This window comes from Eufriesea mexicana, unplaced genomic scaffold (genome assembly GCF_001483705.2).
Source record: "Eufriesea mexicana isolate 0111107269 unplaced genomic scaffold, ASM148370v2 scaffold11454, whole genome shotgun sequence".
Classification (NCBI taxonomy): Eukaryota; Metazoa; Arthropoda; class Insecta; order Hymenoptera; family Apidae; genus Eufriesea; species Eufriesea mexicana.
In genome coordinates this window covers 223,351-234,819 of record NW_016919070.1, presented here as the reverse complement: position 1 = coordinate 234,819, position 11,469 = coordinate 223,351, and the positions used below count along the sequence as shown (strand labels likewise).

The 11,469-nt window shown below is 40.7% G+C and overlaps 1 protein-coding gene across 1 annotated transcript in view; it reads left to right on the top strand.

Annotated features, from left to right (window-relative positions):
- LOC108553627 (uncharacterized) overlaps positions 1 to 11,030 on the top strand; it is a 60,236-nt gene extending 49,206 nt beyond the window's left edge. The window contains exons 10-15 of the mRNA XM_017908616.1: positions 41 to 277; positions 1,790 to 2,036; positions 2,574 to 2,819; positions 2,883 to 3,060; positions 4,498 to 4,700; positions 7,042 to 11,030. Of these exons, the coding sequence (XP_017764105.1) occupies positions 41 to 277; positions 1,790 to 2,036; positions 2,574 to 2,819; positions 2,883 to 3,060; positions 4,498 to 4,700; positions 7,042 to 11,030 (5,100 nt within the window). The remainder of the gene's footprint in view (positions 1 to 40; positions 278 to 1,789; positions 2,037 to 2,573; positions 2,820 to 2,882; positions 3,061 to 4,497; positions 4,701 to 7,041) is intronic.
- The last annotated feature ends 439 nt before the right edge of the window (positions 11,031 to 11,469 follow it).

Genomic DNA, 11,469 nt, shown 5'->3' with positions numbered 1-11,469 from the left:
TCTAACGACTCCAAATGAATCGCTCTCATTGGACACGAAGGGAATGAAGAACGACGGGAAGATCTACAACTGTCCGCGAATAGAGCTAGAAACTGAAACCGAGTGCGGTTATTCGCTACCCAAGATCATATCGGGCGACGTGGATCAGTTAGAAAAGCCTGACAACCCTGAAGAGTTGTATGCAGCGATCAACAAAGTTGGGATCTCGAGGAAGAACGAGTTTCCTGTTCCAGATGAGGTATGGGACGTGTCGGACGTGAAGAAGTCGTTACACAAGGTAGATCGACTTCTCGTTATGTTTTTGCTAATGTAGGCAACAATTTTTGTCGTTTAAAATGAGCACTAGGCTTTGGTGTCGTTGATACTATACAATTCACATTCGGTCATTAATTTTCCATCAGAGACTATTAATTTGAAAATCATTAACACGTTCGTTGCCGCGTCACCGATATCTAGGCGATGGGTATGCTTCCGTGGGTGCCCCTCATCCAAATATAGGTGACGCTTTTCTTTTTCAAGTTAAATAGAATTTTCAGTTGGATTCTTAAAAAGAATTTAATGGAATAAGCACTGAAATATAAATATAGGATATACAACATAAAAATATGAAAAATATACATATTATACTATACTTTTTACTAATGCTGCTGCGTGGAAATGGAAAATTGTAAATAGGGTTCGTTGACCAATATCTAACGAGCGATGTCCAATGGGACTGGACCCATCCAAATCATCAGTCCAATAAAGTTCTAGCGTTCCGACAGTCGGATATGGGCCCTACGAAAAACTCAACCGAATCGCGCTGGGTCCAAAGATGAACGTGTTAATGTTATTATCTCAGTGAGATTTTTATCATATTATACAGGGTGTCTTTGAAGTTACAGTACATCCGGGGTAGTGATTTTATATGCATAACAAAGTCGAAAAAGAAAAGAGTAACATTTTGTCACCTGTCTCATTTATGGCTTTATTTTAGAGATGTCTTAGGTATTCATGAATTAATTGAGTGGAATCAATACTTGGCCAATTGAACCACAATTTTGAAAACACCCTACCCTATATGGTAGCTATATCGTGCAATATGATAATATGTATAATATATCAACATATAACATACTTCAAGATATATCAGTATATATTATCAGTATATATGAGCCGTTTATTTTGAAAATGGCGTAAGTCCATTTATGTTCTAATCGAGAGGCGCTCTTCAGTCGCCATTTGATAAAATTTCGAAGCTCGATATTCATTAATATGTCAAATTTAAGATAATGTAACGGTGTGCGAGGTATCAAAATCGAATAATTCTACGTGTTGTACATTACTACATGACTTCTTATTTACTGCTCAAAAAATATCGTCAGCTTTATAGCAGGAAATCTTTGAACGCCTACTTTTCTATAGCCAAAAAATCGTCGAGTGCAAAGGGTTAAATTTAAAAATATGAGTAACAGATAGCATAGCAGAATAATGTTTTTGGGTTTCCAAAGGTGTCAAATTTATCATCTCAATTAGGACTTACGCCACTTTCAAAAGATTCTTCATTTGTTAAGATTTTTGTTTTATTTTTTATTATTGTTACTACTCAATTCCAAGTATGTTGCAAATGATTTTACAAAACAGATTTAAATTTTTGATATAGGGTGTCTAATTGTGCATTGAGCAGGTTTCCTATTATTTATCAGCTATGATCGATATTTGTTTCTCGCTTTTATTTTAAACGCAGTATGTTTTAGGTTGCGAGATTAGAATTAAGATAACGACTGAGATACTTTTGCTGGTGTTTCAGATGAAGACCTCGAGTTTACCGAATTACGGAACATCCAGGCAATCTGGCGGTTATCGCACACCGAGTTTACCACGTCGTCTAGGGGTGAAAATGGGAACGCGAGCGATCTACAGCAGCCTCGTGCAGAAAGACACCGCTCTTACCGACGACATGGAGTCGCTATCGCTAAAATCAGACACGGAATCCTCGATTCAGTCGTTGTCTGCCCGATCCACGGAATCTCCTCTACCGGAAGCATACGTACTCAGTTAGTAACCTTATTTAAAAACCGTCACTCGTTGAAATATTTTCAAATACATTTCTATTTCAATTTTTCTTAACTACGAAATTAAACTGAATTTCATAATAATTCACAAATATTCATACTTCATACCTAAATTTAAAATTTCCTAATTCTGCTTGCTCCAAGTAACTCATATTTATTTCATTAGAGACTTTAATTAATAAACTATTTAATTCAAATTTATATTTACATAATTAACACATTATCTAACTCCCTAAAAATAATTCAATTATTCAATTACACTTTCCCAAATGTATACCTCAGAAATAATTAGAAAATTCTTCAAAAAACCAGACAAAACAAAATATAAATAAAGATTTGATTAAAGATGTTAAAATATATTAAAATAAGCTATATTTATTTATTAATTTATAATTATTTGGAATTAATTACGTTTACTAAGGTATACAATTAAATTTGTAAGTTCCATTTGCAAGTAATTATTATAATATCAAGTATCAAATGTAAAATATTAAAAATCGTGCAATTTTTATCCAACAGATGCTGACATTCGCACAGACGACGAGACATTTCGCGTTACCGAGGACGAATCGATGTCAGTTTCCTTAGCAGCACGTCTCGAGGAATTGTCGTTCGCTGAAGAACGAATCCTACAGACGATTAAGTTGGAGAGAGGCCACGGTGGCAGCATAGGGTTGCAAGTGACAGAAGGTAACGACGGTGGCGTCTACGTCCAGGCGGTATCCGTCGGAGGATCGGCCGATATGGCCGGAAACGTGAACAAAGGTAAGCTCGTGGCGCCGTTTTTCACCTCGTCAGCATTAATTCGACGAAATTTATTGCTCGCAGGTGACCGTATCGTCGCGATAAATGGACAGAATTTACTGCACTTGCGGTACGAGGACGCTCTGAAGATGCTGCAGAGCTCGTCTGATACGATCGAGCTGGTCCTCTCTCAGGCTACCTCGAGGAAAAACGCTACCTCTAGGCAGAATCACGAACAGCCCGCGGAAAATAACTATTTAAAGTGAGTATAAAGAAGTTCTTTCCTATTTAATTTTTTCTTTTAATTTTTATCACATGTGCTTCTCATCTTATCAATTGTAGATTTGAAAACAAGGGAGAACATGATGGGTCCCATCATTTTTCGGATTTTATGGAACGGCTGTTTTAAGATTCAATATGCTGTTAACCCACTGTAACTGAATTTTTCTTTGCATATAATTAAACAAAAATTGTAATACTGATTAAATTTTTGTATTTTAACACGTTTCGTGAAACGTGTATCATTTGTCATACACGTTAAACTTGATCTGCAGGCCACGTATACCATAAACGTGTTTTATGACAGATTTAATTCTGTAAAATCAGAATATCAATTTTTGAAATTTAAAATCAAGAATGGCTTGACAGGGAACGTGTTAATAAAAGAATTTTAAAGGAAGAATCCAGTGATTGGTACAAATGGATCACTTAACAATAGTACATTGGTATAATGAATGAAAAATAGCACAGTAATGGAGATGCAAAATAATTTTTGAAATATTTGTAAAAATCTAGTGAATAGACAGTATTCTAATTTTTAATTTATATAAAGTTACAGAGGGTTAACTTATATTAACACAGAACTATATGTTTATCCTATTTTAGGATTATGTATGAATTTTCTGACACCCTGTAGAATAGTTGAAAAGTATTAATTAACATATTATTAGCAGTGTTGTTGGTTCTTACAAAATTCTCTGGCTTTAAGAGACTATTGGATTTTTGTCATATTAAAATAGACAAATTAATATAACAAGTTAACATGCCACATTAAAAGGAACCATCTTGTATGAAAATAATTCCTTCAAATTTATTCAACATATTTTCTCTAATTAAATCAAACACGTAGTTGCTCTACTTCGTTATGCAGATAATAACACAAGCATTTCCAAGATTATGTGTGATCATTTTAGAAATGTGCACTCAATGTTGTAAGTAGAATGTTGGTTATTCTAGGTATGTTAATTCCTCTCGAAATTTGAAATTCTCTAGATATTATGTACCAACCTCTAGACACTCGCTATCAAATATAATATAGAACAGAATGCAGTGAAACCTGTGTCTGCAATTACCAAATGACTGTATTTTGCTTGGTCAGGAAGTCCACTGCATAGTCAAGTAAATTAAATAGAATCCTTTCAAAATATCTTTAAAATATCACATAAAAATACAAACCAAAAATATAATTTAAATACAATGCATTATGCAAAAATCTTATTATAAAATGCGATAAAAAGCTTATTTTACTGAATCAAACATTGAAACAAGTTCTAATTACCAGTATGGAACTGAACTAGATCAACCAGACCTAGAAAGGGTGTCAATGTGATATAAAAGAATAACTTTACAGTACCTCATTTGACAATGTGCTTATTGATTTTCCAAGCGAACTTTAAAAATACGCGTTCATTGATTTCAGCGACATCAGATTCGACATGTCCTCGGAAGCGGATACGTCGAGCATGACAAACAAATGGCTCGTTCAAAGGACCACCGACGTTGCATCCGTGCAAAACACCTCGAGCGCATATAGCAGTGCTGCATCGAGCGCAATGGGTAATCACAATGCAAACAGCCTATACATGGCCGATCTCGTCGATAATGGTGCACTTAAGTCCGCCAGTATGCTGCTCAGTATAGAGGACTTCGACGTCAGCAGAACAAGTCGCCAAGTTTTTATTTAATCGTCGATAAACAAGTTAGTAGTTACCCTACAAACGCACTTTTATTCAAACGCTGCCTTTGTTCCCGTACTTTTAATACTTGGGTGTGATGAAATGGTTACGTGTCATTAGTTCAAACGCATTGTTCAAACATTCAACTGAGAACAGTACCACACATTCAATTCAAGTGGTACGACATACTTTTTAAAAGTATGCATACTGTATACTCTATAGAAAAGATGTGAACATATTTTATGTGGCTTGAACATGTTCATAAGGAGACATCAAATGGATAATTGAGTGTATGATTGAGTGCATGAGAGAAGGAAAGTTAACAGTGATTCAATTAATTAATTTAAATAAGCGTACAAAGCTGTGTTGGAAATATTAGTCGTTTTGAATGTCTAATTATTCTATATATTTATAGCAGTTACTTAGGTGTGCTTCATATGTGAATTTCTCACGAATCCAAACATGATAGTTGAAACTCTTGCAGGATAATTTTTCAATAAGGAAGATACCTTTCAAATCTAAGTTATTTTTACAAATTCTGACATAAATTATTAATAGTGAGACTTGATCTTCTTCACAAGTATAATGCATTTTGGTTTTACAGTTTTCTGTAATATGTTTTCAATATTCATATTAAAATTGCAAGGTAGAGGTCTCCCTAAAATCTTCCAGTTGAAACTCTTGCAGGATAATTTTTCAATAAGGAAGTACCTTTTAAATCTAAGTTATTTTTACAAATTTTGACATAAATTATTAATTGCGAGACTTGATCTTCCTCACAAATAAAATGCACTTTGTTTTCACAGCTTTATTAAATTTTTCATATAAAAATTGGAAGGCAGAGGAAGATTAAAATTTTTGAGAAAATATATAAGGTATTAGAACAGAATGTAGCTTTCACTTATAAGCAAATAATCGCATATTTAATACGGAATACCTGAGAGGAATATTGGCAATTTTCAGGGATGACCTTTCGCTTGGCCTTTAAATTTCGATTCTCCAATCAACGTAGTAGGTGCTTGTACGTACAAAATCCTATAGAAAATACCATTAAGGCCATTATGTCCATTATGTCGAACGTGGCTGCATCGACTACGTAACCTAATCGAATTGTTTTTATCCATTTAACGGACGAAGCCTTGCTCAGAGTTCCAGGCGGCACCATTTGCTGCTCTTTCTATTTGCGCGTTTAATACGAACTGTCACGTCAGTCTTGTCCTTTATCTGGCAAAGGAAGATTAGAGTTCTATCTTGGACAACGATCTTCCACCGATGAGACTTAATTTACGATTTTTTTCGATTTACTTAGCGCGGTTCATCAAACTGATCTTAGAGGCCAAAAAGAAAAAGCACGGTACCCTAATCTTAAAAATTACCCACGACGATAAAGTGACTACAAATATTAGCTTCCGACCCTAACTCGTTAAATTAAGCTCATCACGTTAATTAAAAACATTTTCCGTTAAGTTCACTTTTTAATTCTCTCACTTCATTTGTCACGGATCTTTAAACTCGGTAATTTGCATATGAATGAAAACAGGAAATGAGATTTAATCACTAAAAGTGTAAAAAGAAAGTGTCAAACATTTTATGTTAGTATATATTAAAATACCTTAAAAAAGAATTCAGTTTCAATATTTAGTACAGGAACATCTCATCATTGACAGTAAAATAAAAAAAAAATTCGATTCTACGTATCGAGGAATATATGGAGCCAGTGACACGTTAACCCAAGAAACGATCTTACCAGACGCGAACACGATATCTGTCACCCTGTCACATCCGGAAGCTAGATCGATTTTAGAATTTCGCTTGTCGTCTCATCAGGGTCTTCTTTCATTCAATAGGAAATTTAAACTTGGCAGCATTAGTGAATCACTGTTATTGACTTGGCGGTAAAGAGAGGGGCAGAGGAGTCTGTCATTTCTAGGGAATCACCTTTAGTATCCCTCGGACGGTCTAACATCGTGGTTAGCCACGCGCTTCTATATTCCGAATTTTCCTCGAAAACATCCGCGAATCGTGCTCTACGTATCGAAACAGTGCCAAAACGCGAATCCCACGATCGTTCCCAGGTTTCTAAAACGAAACGTCTCTCTCTCCCATTATCGATATTACCGAGTGAACAGTCTACTTGGATACGTTTACCGAGCCGTGCGACAAAATCGAAGCTCGAGACTGACGAAAGTGACAGGCCGCGTGAGGACAGGACGATAGAGTCACGACTTCATCGACATTCGCCAGTGCGATGCACACCAACGCTCGATCAATCGTTGTTTCAGGCGCAGAATCTGCCAGCAGCACACCGCCAGTCCCACCGAGACGGAAGAAGCGCAAAGCGAAGCCCGCGGCAATTGCAAGATCTCCGGAAGGGATGTCACCGACGCGTCTGAGGAAGTCAGACAGAAAACGCTTGGCGCCACAGCCGCCGCCGCTGCCGCCGCGAGCAATCCGTAGGATCAGATCTCACGTCGCCAGAGATCAGCCAGAAGGAACGACGTTGAACGCGCCGACAGCCGACGATGCGGAAGAAACGCTAAATAGCCTAAGTTCCAGCGAGACGGGAGAGACTCAGTCGTCTGTGCAGCTCGAGGATGCTGACTCGGTGCGAAACGGGAGGACCAGCAACGACGAGGATGATTCGGACGACAGGTGCGGTCCAAGCCGTGTCACGAGCTCGCCGCAAGAACGTCCGTTTCTCTTCGAGACTTATGCAAGGAAAGAGACCAACAAGTACCCTCCTCTGTTCTTCACCTTGCACGACTTCCAGAACGTGATGTCCAACACTCTACAACACGAGGATGACACGGACAGTAAACAGGAATATGCCAGCACTATCCAGGATTCCTTTCGAAAATCCTTTCGCAATTCCTTCCGCAAATTCTTCGAGAAGTCACTGGACGACGACGAGAACGAGCTCTGCTTCCGCGTCACCACGACCAACCTGCCGTTCGGCAAGTGTTTGGACAGGTGGTCAACCACATTCGCGGATCACTTCATCGAGAATCTCGAGGAGCCTGATCGTTTCATCTTCGAGGATTACATGGATAGGAGCAACAAGGTAAACGTCAGGCGATCGGCTGGCCCGATGTGCTATGACAGCTACGAGGAGGAACCCACTGTGCCTCGGTTGACCAAGGTGAGATTCGTGATCGAGTCATCTCGCTCCCCGACTCCAGACCATGAACTGGACAACGATGTCGTCTGTGACAGCTTGCAGAGTATCGATCCTCCGAAGAAAGAAGAGGAGGTCAGCTGGAACCGTGGCTCTTCCGTGCAATTGACTGACATCACGGACAATACGGATTGCAGAGACACGAGCGAGGTTTTTGGCGGAGGGCAAGGGTGTAAGGAAGAACCCGACGAGTTCGGTGACGTACCCTTTAGCTCGATTTTGAAGACACGGAACGGTTCGGTCGAATGGTGTTCCTTGGAGAACGCGACGAGCTTTATCGAGACGATAGATAAGGGATCAGAGGACGATCGTGTTAATTCGAACAATTCGAGCCGCGATTCGACCGGATTCGATTCGCCGGACGAGTCGTTTCATTCGGCGTGGACGCTGAGAAAATTGAAAATCGCGGACGTCAGCAAAGCGGAGTTGAGTTTAATCAAGTCGAAAACCGAGTGCCGTTCTGTGTTCGCTGGGATCAGGGACGATTGCTGGAATAGGCCGCCTGAGGATAACGGTTTTGCGTGGGACACTGTTCCAAATAACGTGGAAGACAATAAAGAATCTGTAGACGAAAGGGATTCGACCAATGAAACCTGTGAGCATGTAAACAATGTCACGAGCAGTGAGCTTATTTCAGAAGCCAAGAACAGGATAGACGATGACATCTACGAGTTAATCAGGAATAAGGTAAACGGCAATTTTATTGAGCAAAGTCCAATGATTCGTGAAGAAGAGTGGATACAGGCTAGTGAGCAAAAATCGACAATAAATAAGACAAATGTCTGCGACGAAGAATTGATAACAAATGAAGTAGAGAGTAGCCTTACGAAGGAACATTTAGTATCCAATAAAATAGAGACTAAAATTAGCGAAACAACGTCGTCAGCTGAAGGAGACGAGGGTATTGACGAGCAACAGGAAACAGAGGTCCGTTCATTCGATAAATCCACGGGTGAGTACCGCAGGAAGCTCTTCGTGAACGAATCTTTGCGAAACTTGACGAATCATTGCGATTTCTTGGCGAGTGATTCCGATAACCAGAGTCAGGATTCCGACGTGAAAGACGATAATTTGGCCACTTGCGATACTCCTTTGAATGTAGATTTAAGAAAATCCCCACACTTAACCAGAGAAGACGAGGAAGACGAGGTACCAGATATTCCAATGATTCCAAAATTACCCCCAAAGACGCAGAGTAATTTCTTAGACGACGAATTCCTCGAGACGAAAGGAAATATCAGTGTACCAGTTAGCATTCGACGAAACTCTTTCCTGGAAAATATGCTATCGGACGACACAGATCAGACGTGGACCAGCTGCAGAATCATCGCTGCTCATCCAAAATCATCGGTAACGCAGGAAGAATCGAAGGACAGAAGAGAGAACACGCTTGTAACTCGGTTGAACGAGTCGATCAAAATGGATTCGGAGATCCAGAGGATTTTGCAAGAGTCGAAAGAGTCGTTGAAAAGGATCGAATCCACTTTACCGAGCTCGACGATACCCAAGAAGGTAACTGAAACGAGCAAGAAAAGCGCTGGTGAGGTAAAGTGCGATGTGCTGAACGAGTTGCTCGTCAATTTTAGCAACATTAGATTGAAACCGGTGAACAGCGAGAAGAGGCATATCCTAGAAGATCATATAGAGGTAACAATCTCCTCTCACGAGAAAAACGGCAAGGAAGAAATCGAATTACGGTCAGACAGTCACGACAGAAGCTTCAGAGTACGTAACAGCGATTCATCAATGGAGACTACGAAGAAGACGAAGGAGACCAACGAAACGTTACATCTAAATCCCAAAGCTTCTATGGCTAGCCAGTGGCAGTATGCTGCTTCTCTGACGACGAGAAAGATCCAGGACCAGGAAAGGAATAAGTGCAACGAATCATCAGAAAAACCCTGTGTCAGCTCCTCGATCAGCGCTACGACTAACATAGAACCCATTAATTTTCACGAAACCCCCAAGAACCGCGAGGCTTCATCAGATCGCGACGAAGACATGCCAGAGACAGGCCTAAAGAGAGACGAGGGAACCAAGAACGAGGATCATTCAGCACCAACGAGGAACGTGACCAAGCTTCACGTCGAGTGGACGCAACGTGACGCTGTCGAAAAAGTGTCTGACGACGTGAGCAGCAGAGGAGCGACAGAGAGCTCCTTGGAATGTCTGCAGAAGGCAGTCTGCAGCGAAAAGACTGACGCGAAAGACGAGTCGCATAATCGTGGCGCGATCGCGCGACAGTTAGACTTAAGCATGAGGACGGGTAGCGGCGACAAGAGTGCCATAGCTAGGAGGATTTCTCGACCCCATTGTAATAATAATGACAATAACAGGGCCGTAACACCCGTAGCTGTAAGTGATGACCAATCCCGCGACACTGTAACGATAACCCCGGGTAGAGTTAGGAGCTTCATTAAATACTACGAGATTCGACGCGAGGCGACGACCGACAAAGATTCTAAAACTAACGATAGAGTAGATAGGGACCGGGTGCCGGAACACGGGTCGGTGTACAGCATCCGTAGAGGCCTGGAAGCGAGGGCCAACGAGGCTAGGTCCTTCGACGGGCAGAGGAAGGACAATCGTCACTTGCCAATCGCTGACAAAGATTCTAGAAGGTCTATCGGCTTGACCAGGATGGACGTGAAGAGTCCGACGACCGTGGAGAAGTCTCGAACGGAGGATTCGAGCGAACTCGACGATAGCGTTGCAGATGGCGCAGCGGACGGTCGCGTGGAAGCGAAGATGGCGCTGACGCACGTGTCGCCCGCGATGTCTCCCAGTGACTCGAACACGCGTCCTGGCAAGGCGAAACGAAAGAAGTCTGTGAAATTTCAAGGTGGTTTCACTGTGATCGGTGCGAGATGTCCAGACGAAAATGGCTCCGCGGGGAGTCCCGCGGGTCAGACCGAGGACTTGATAGAAGAGAAGAGGGCTCCCGATAGACTGACGCTGAAAGAACACGTTCTCGAGCAGCGAGTGGATTTCCACAGTGGGCAACAAGAGGGGCTGCAAGCTGACTCACGAGCTTTCGAGCACCGAGAAACTGCTGCTCAGGTTAGTGATGAATTTAATTGGGACGGGTTGGCTTTGGGTTAGGTTTCGGTCTTAAACCTTTGCACTCGAGAGACCACCCTCGGTCGCCACTTGGAAAAATTCGGAGGATCGATAGTGGATATTAAATTTCAAATAACGTATAAAAGACACAAATAAAGGGGTACACTACTTGCTGAAAATGTTATTAACTTTATATAACAGGAAAGCTACGAGTTGCTATTTCAATGAATTTATATCGTTTTCACAAGTGCAAAGGATTAATTCAATAGACCAGGGTTTCTTAACCTCGTTTAGCTTGTGGTTTTCCTTTAGATATCTGTATACTTTATGGTCTCTCATCCCTAGTTTCTTCGTATCTACCAAAAGTTTGAATTTATGAGAAATTATATTGATATTTGTACCGTGGTCTTACGAGACCTAATAAATCTTTCGTTTTTCCACGTGACATCCAAAAATTCGGTGTCGAGCCCTCTGGGGTGCC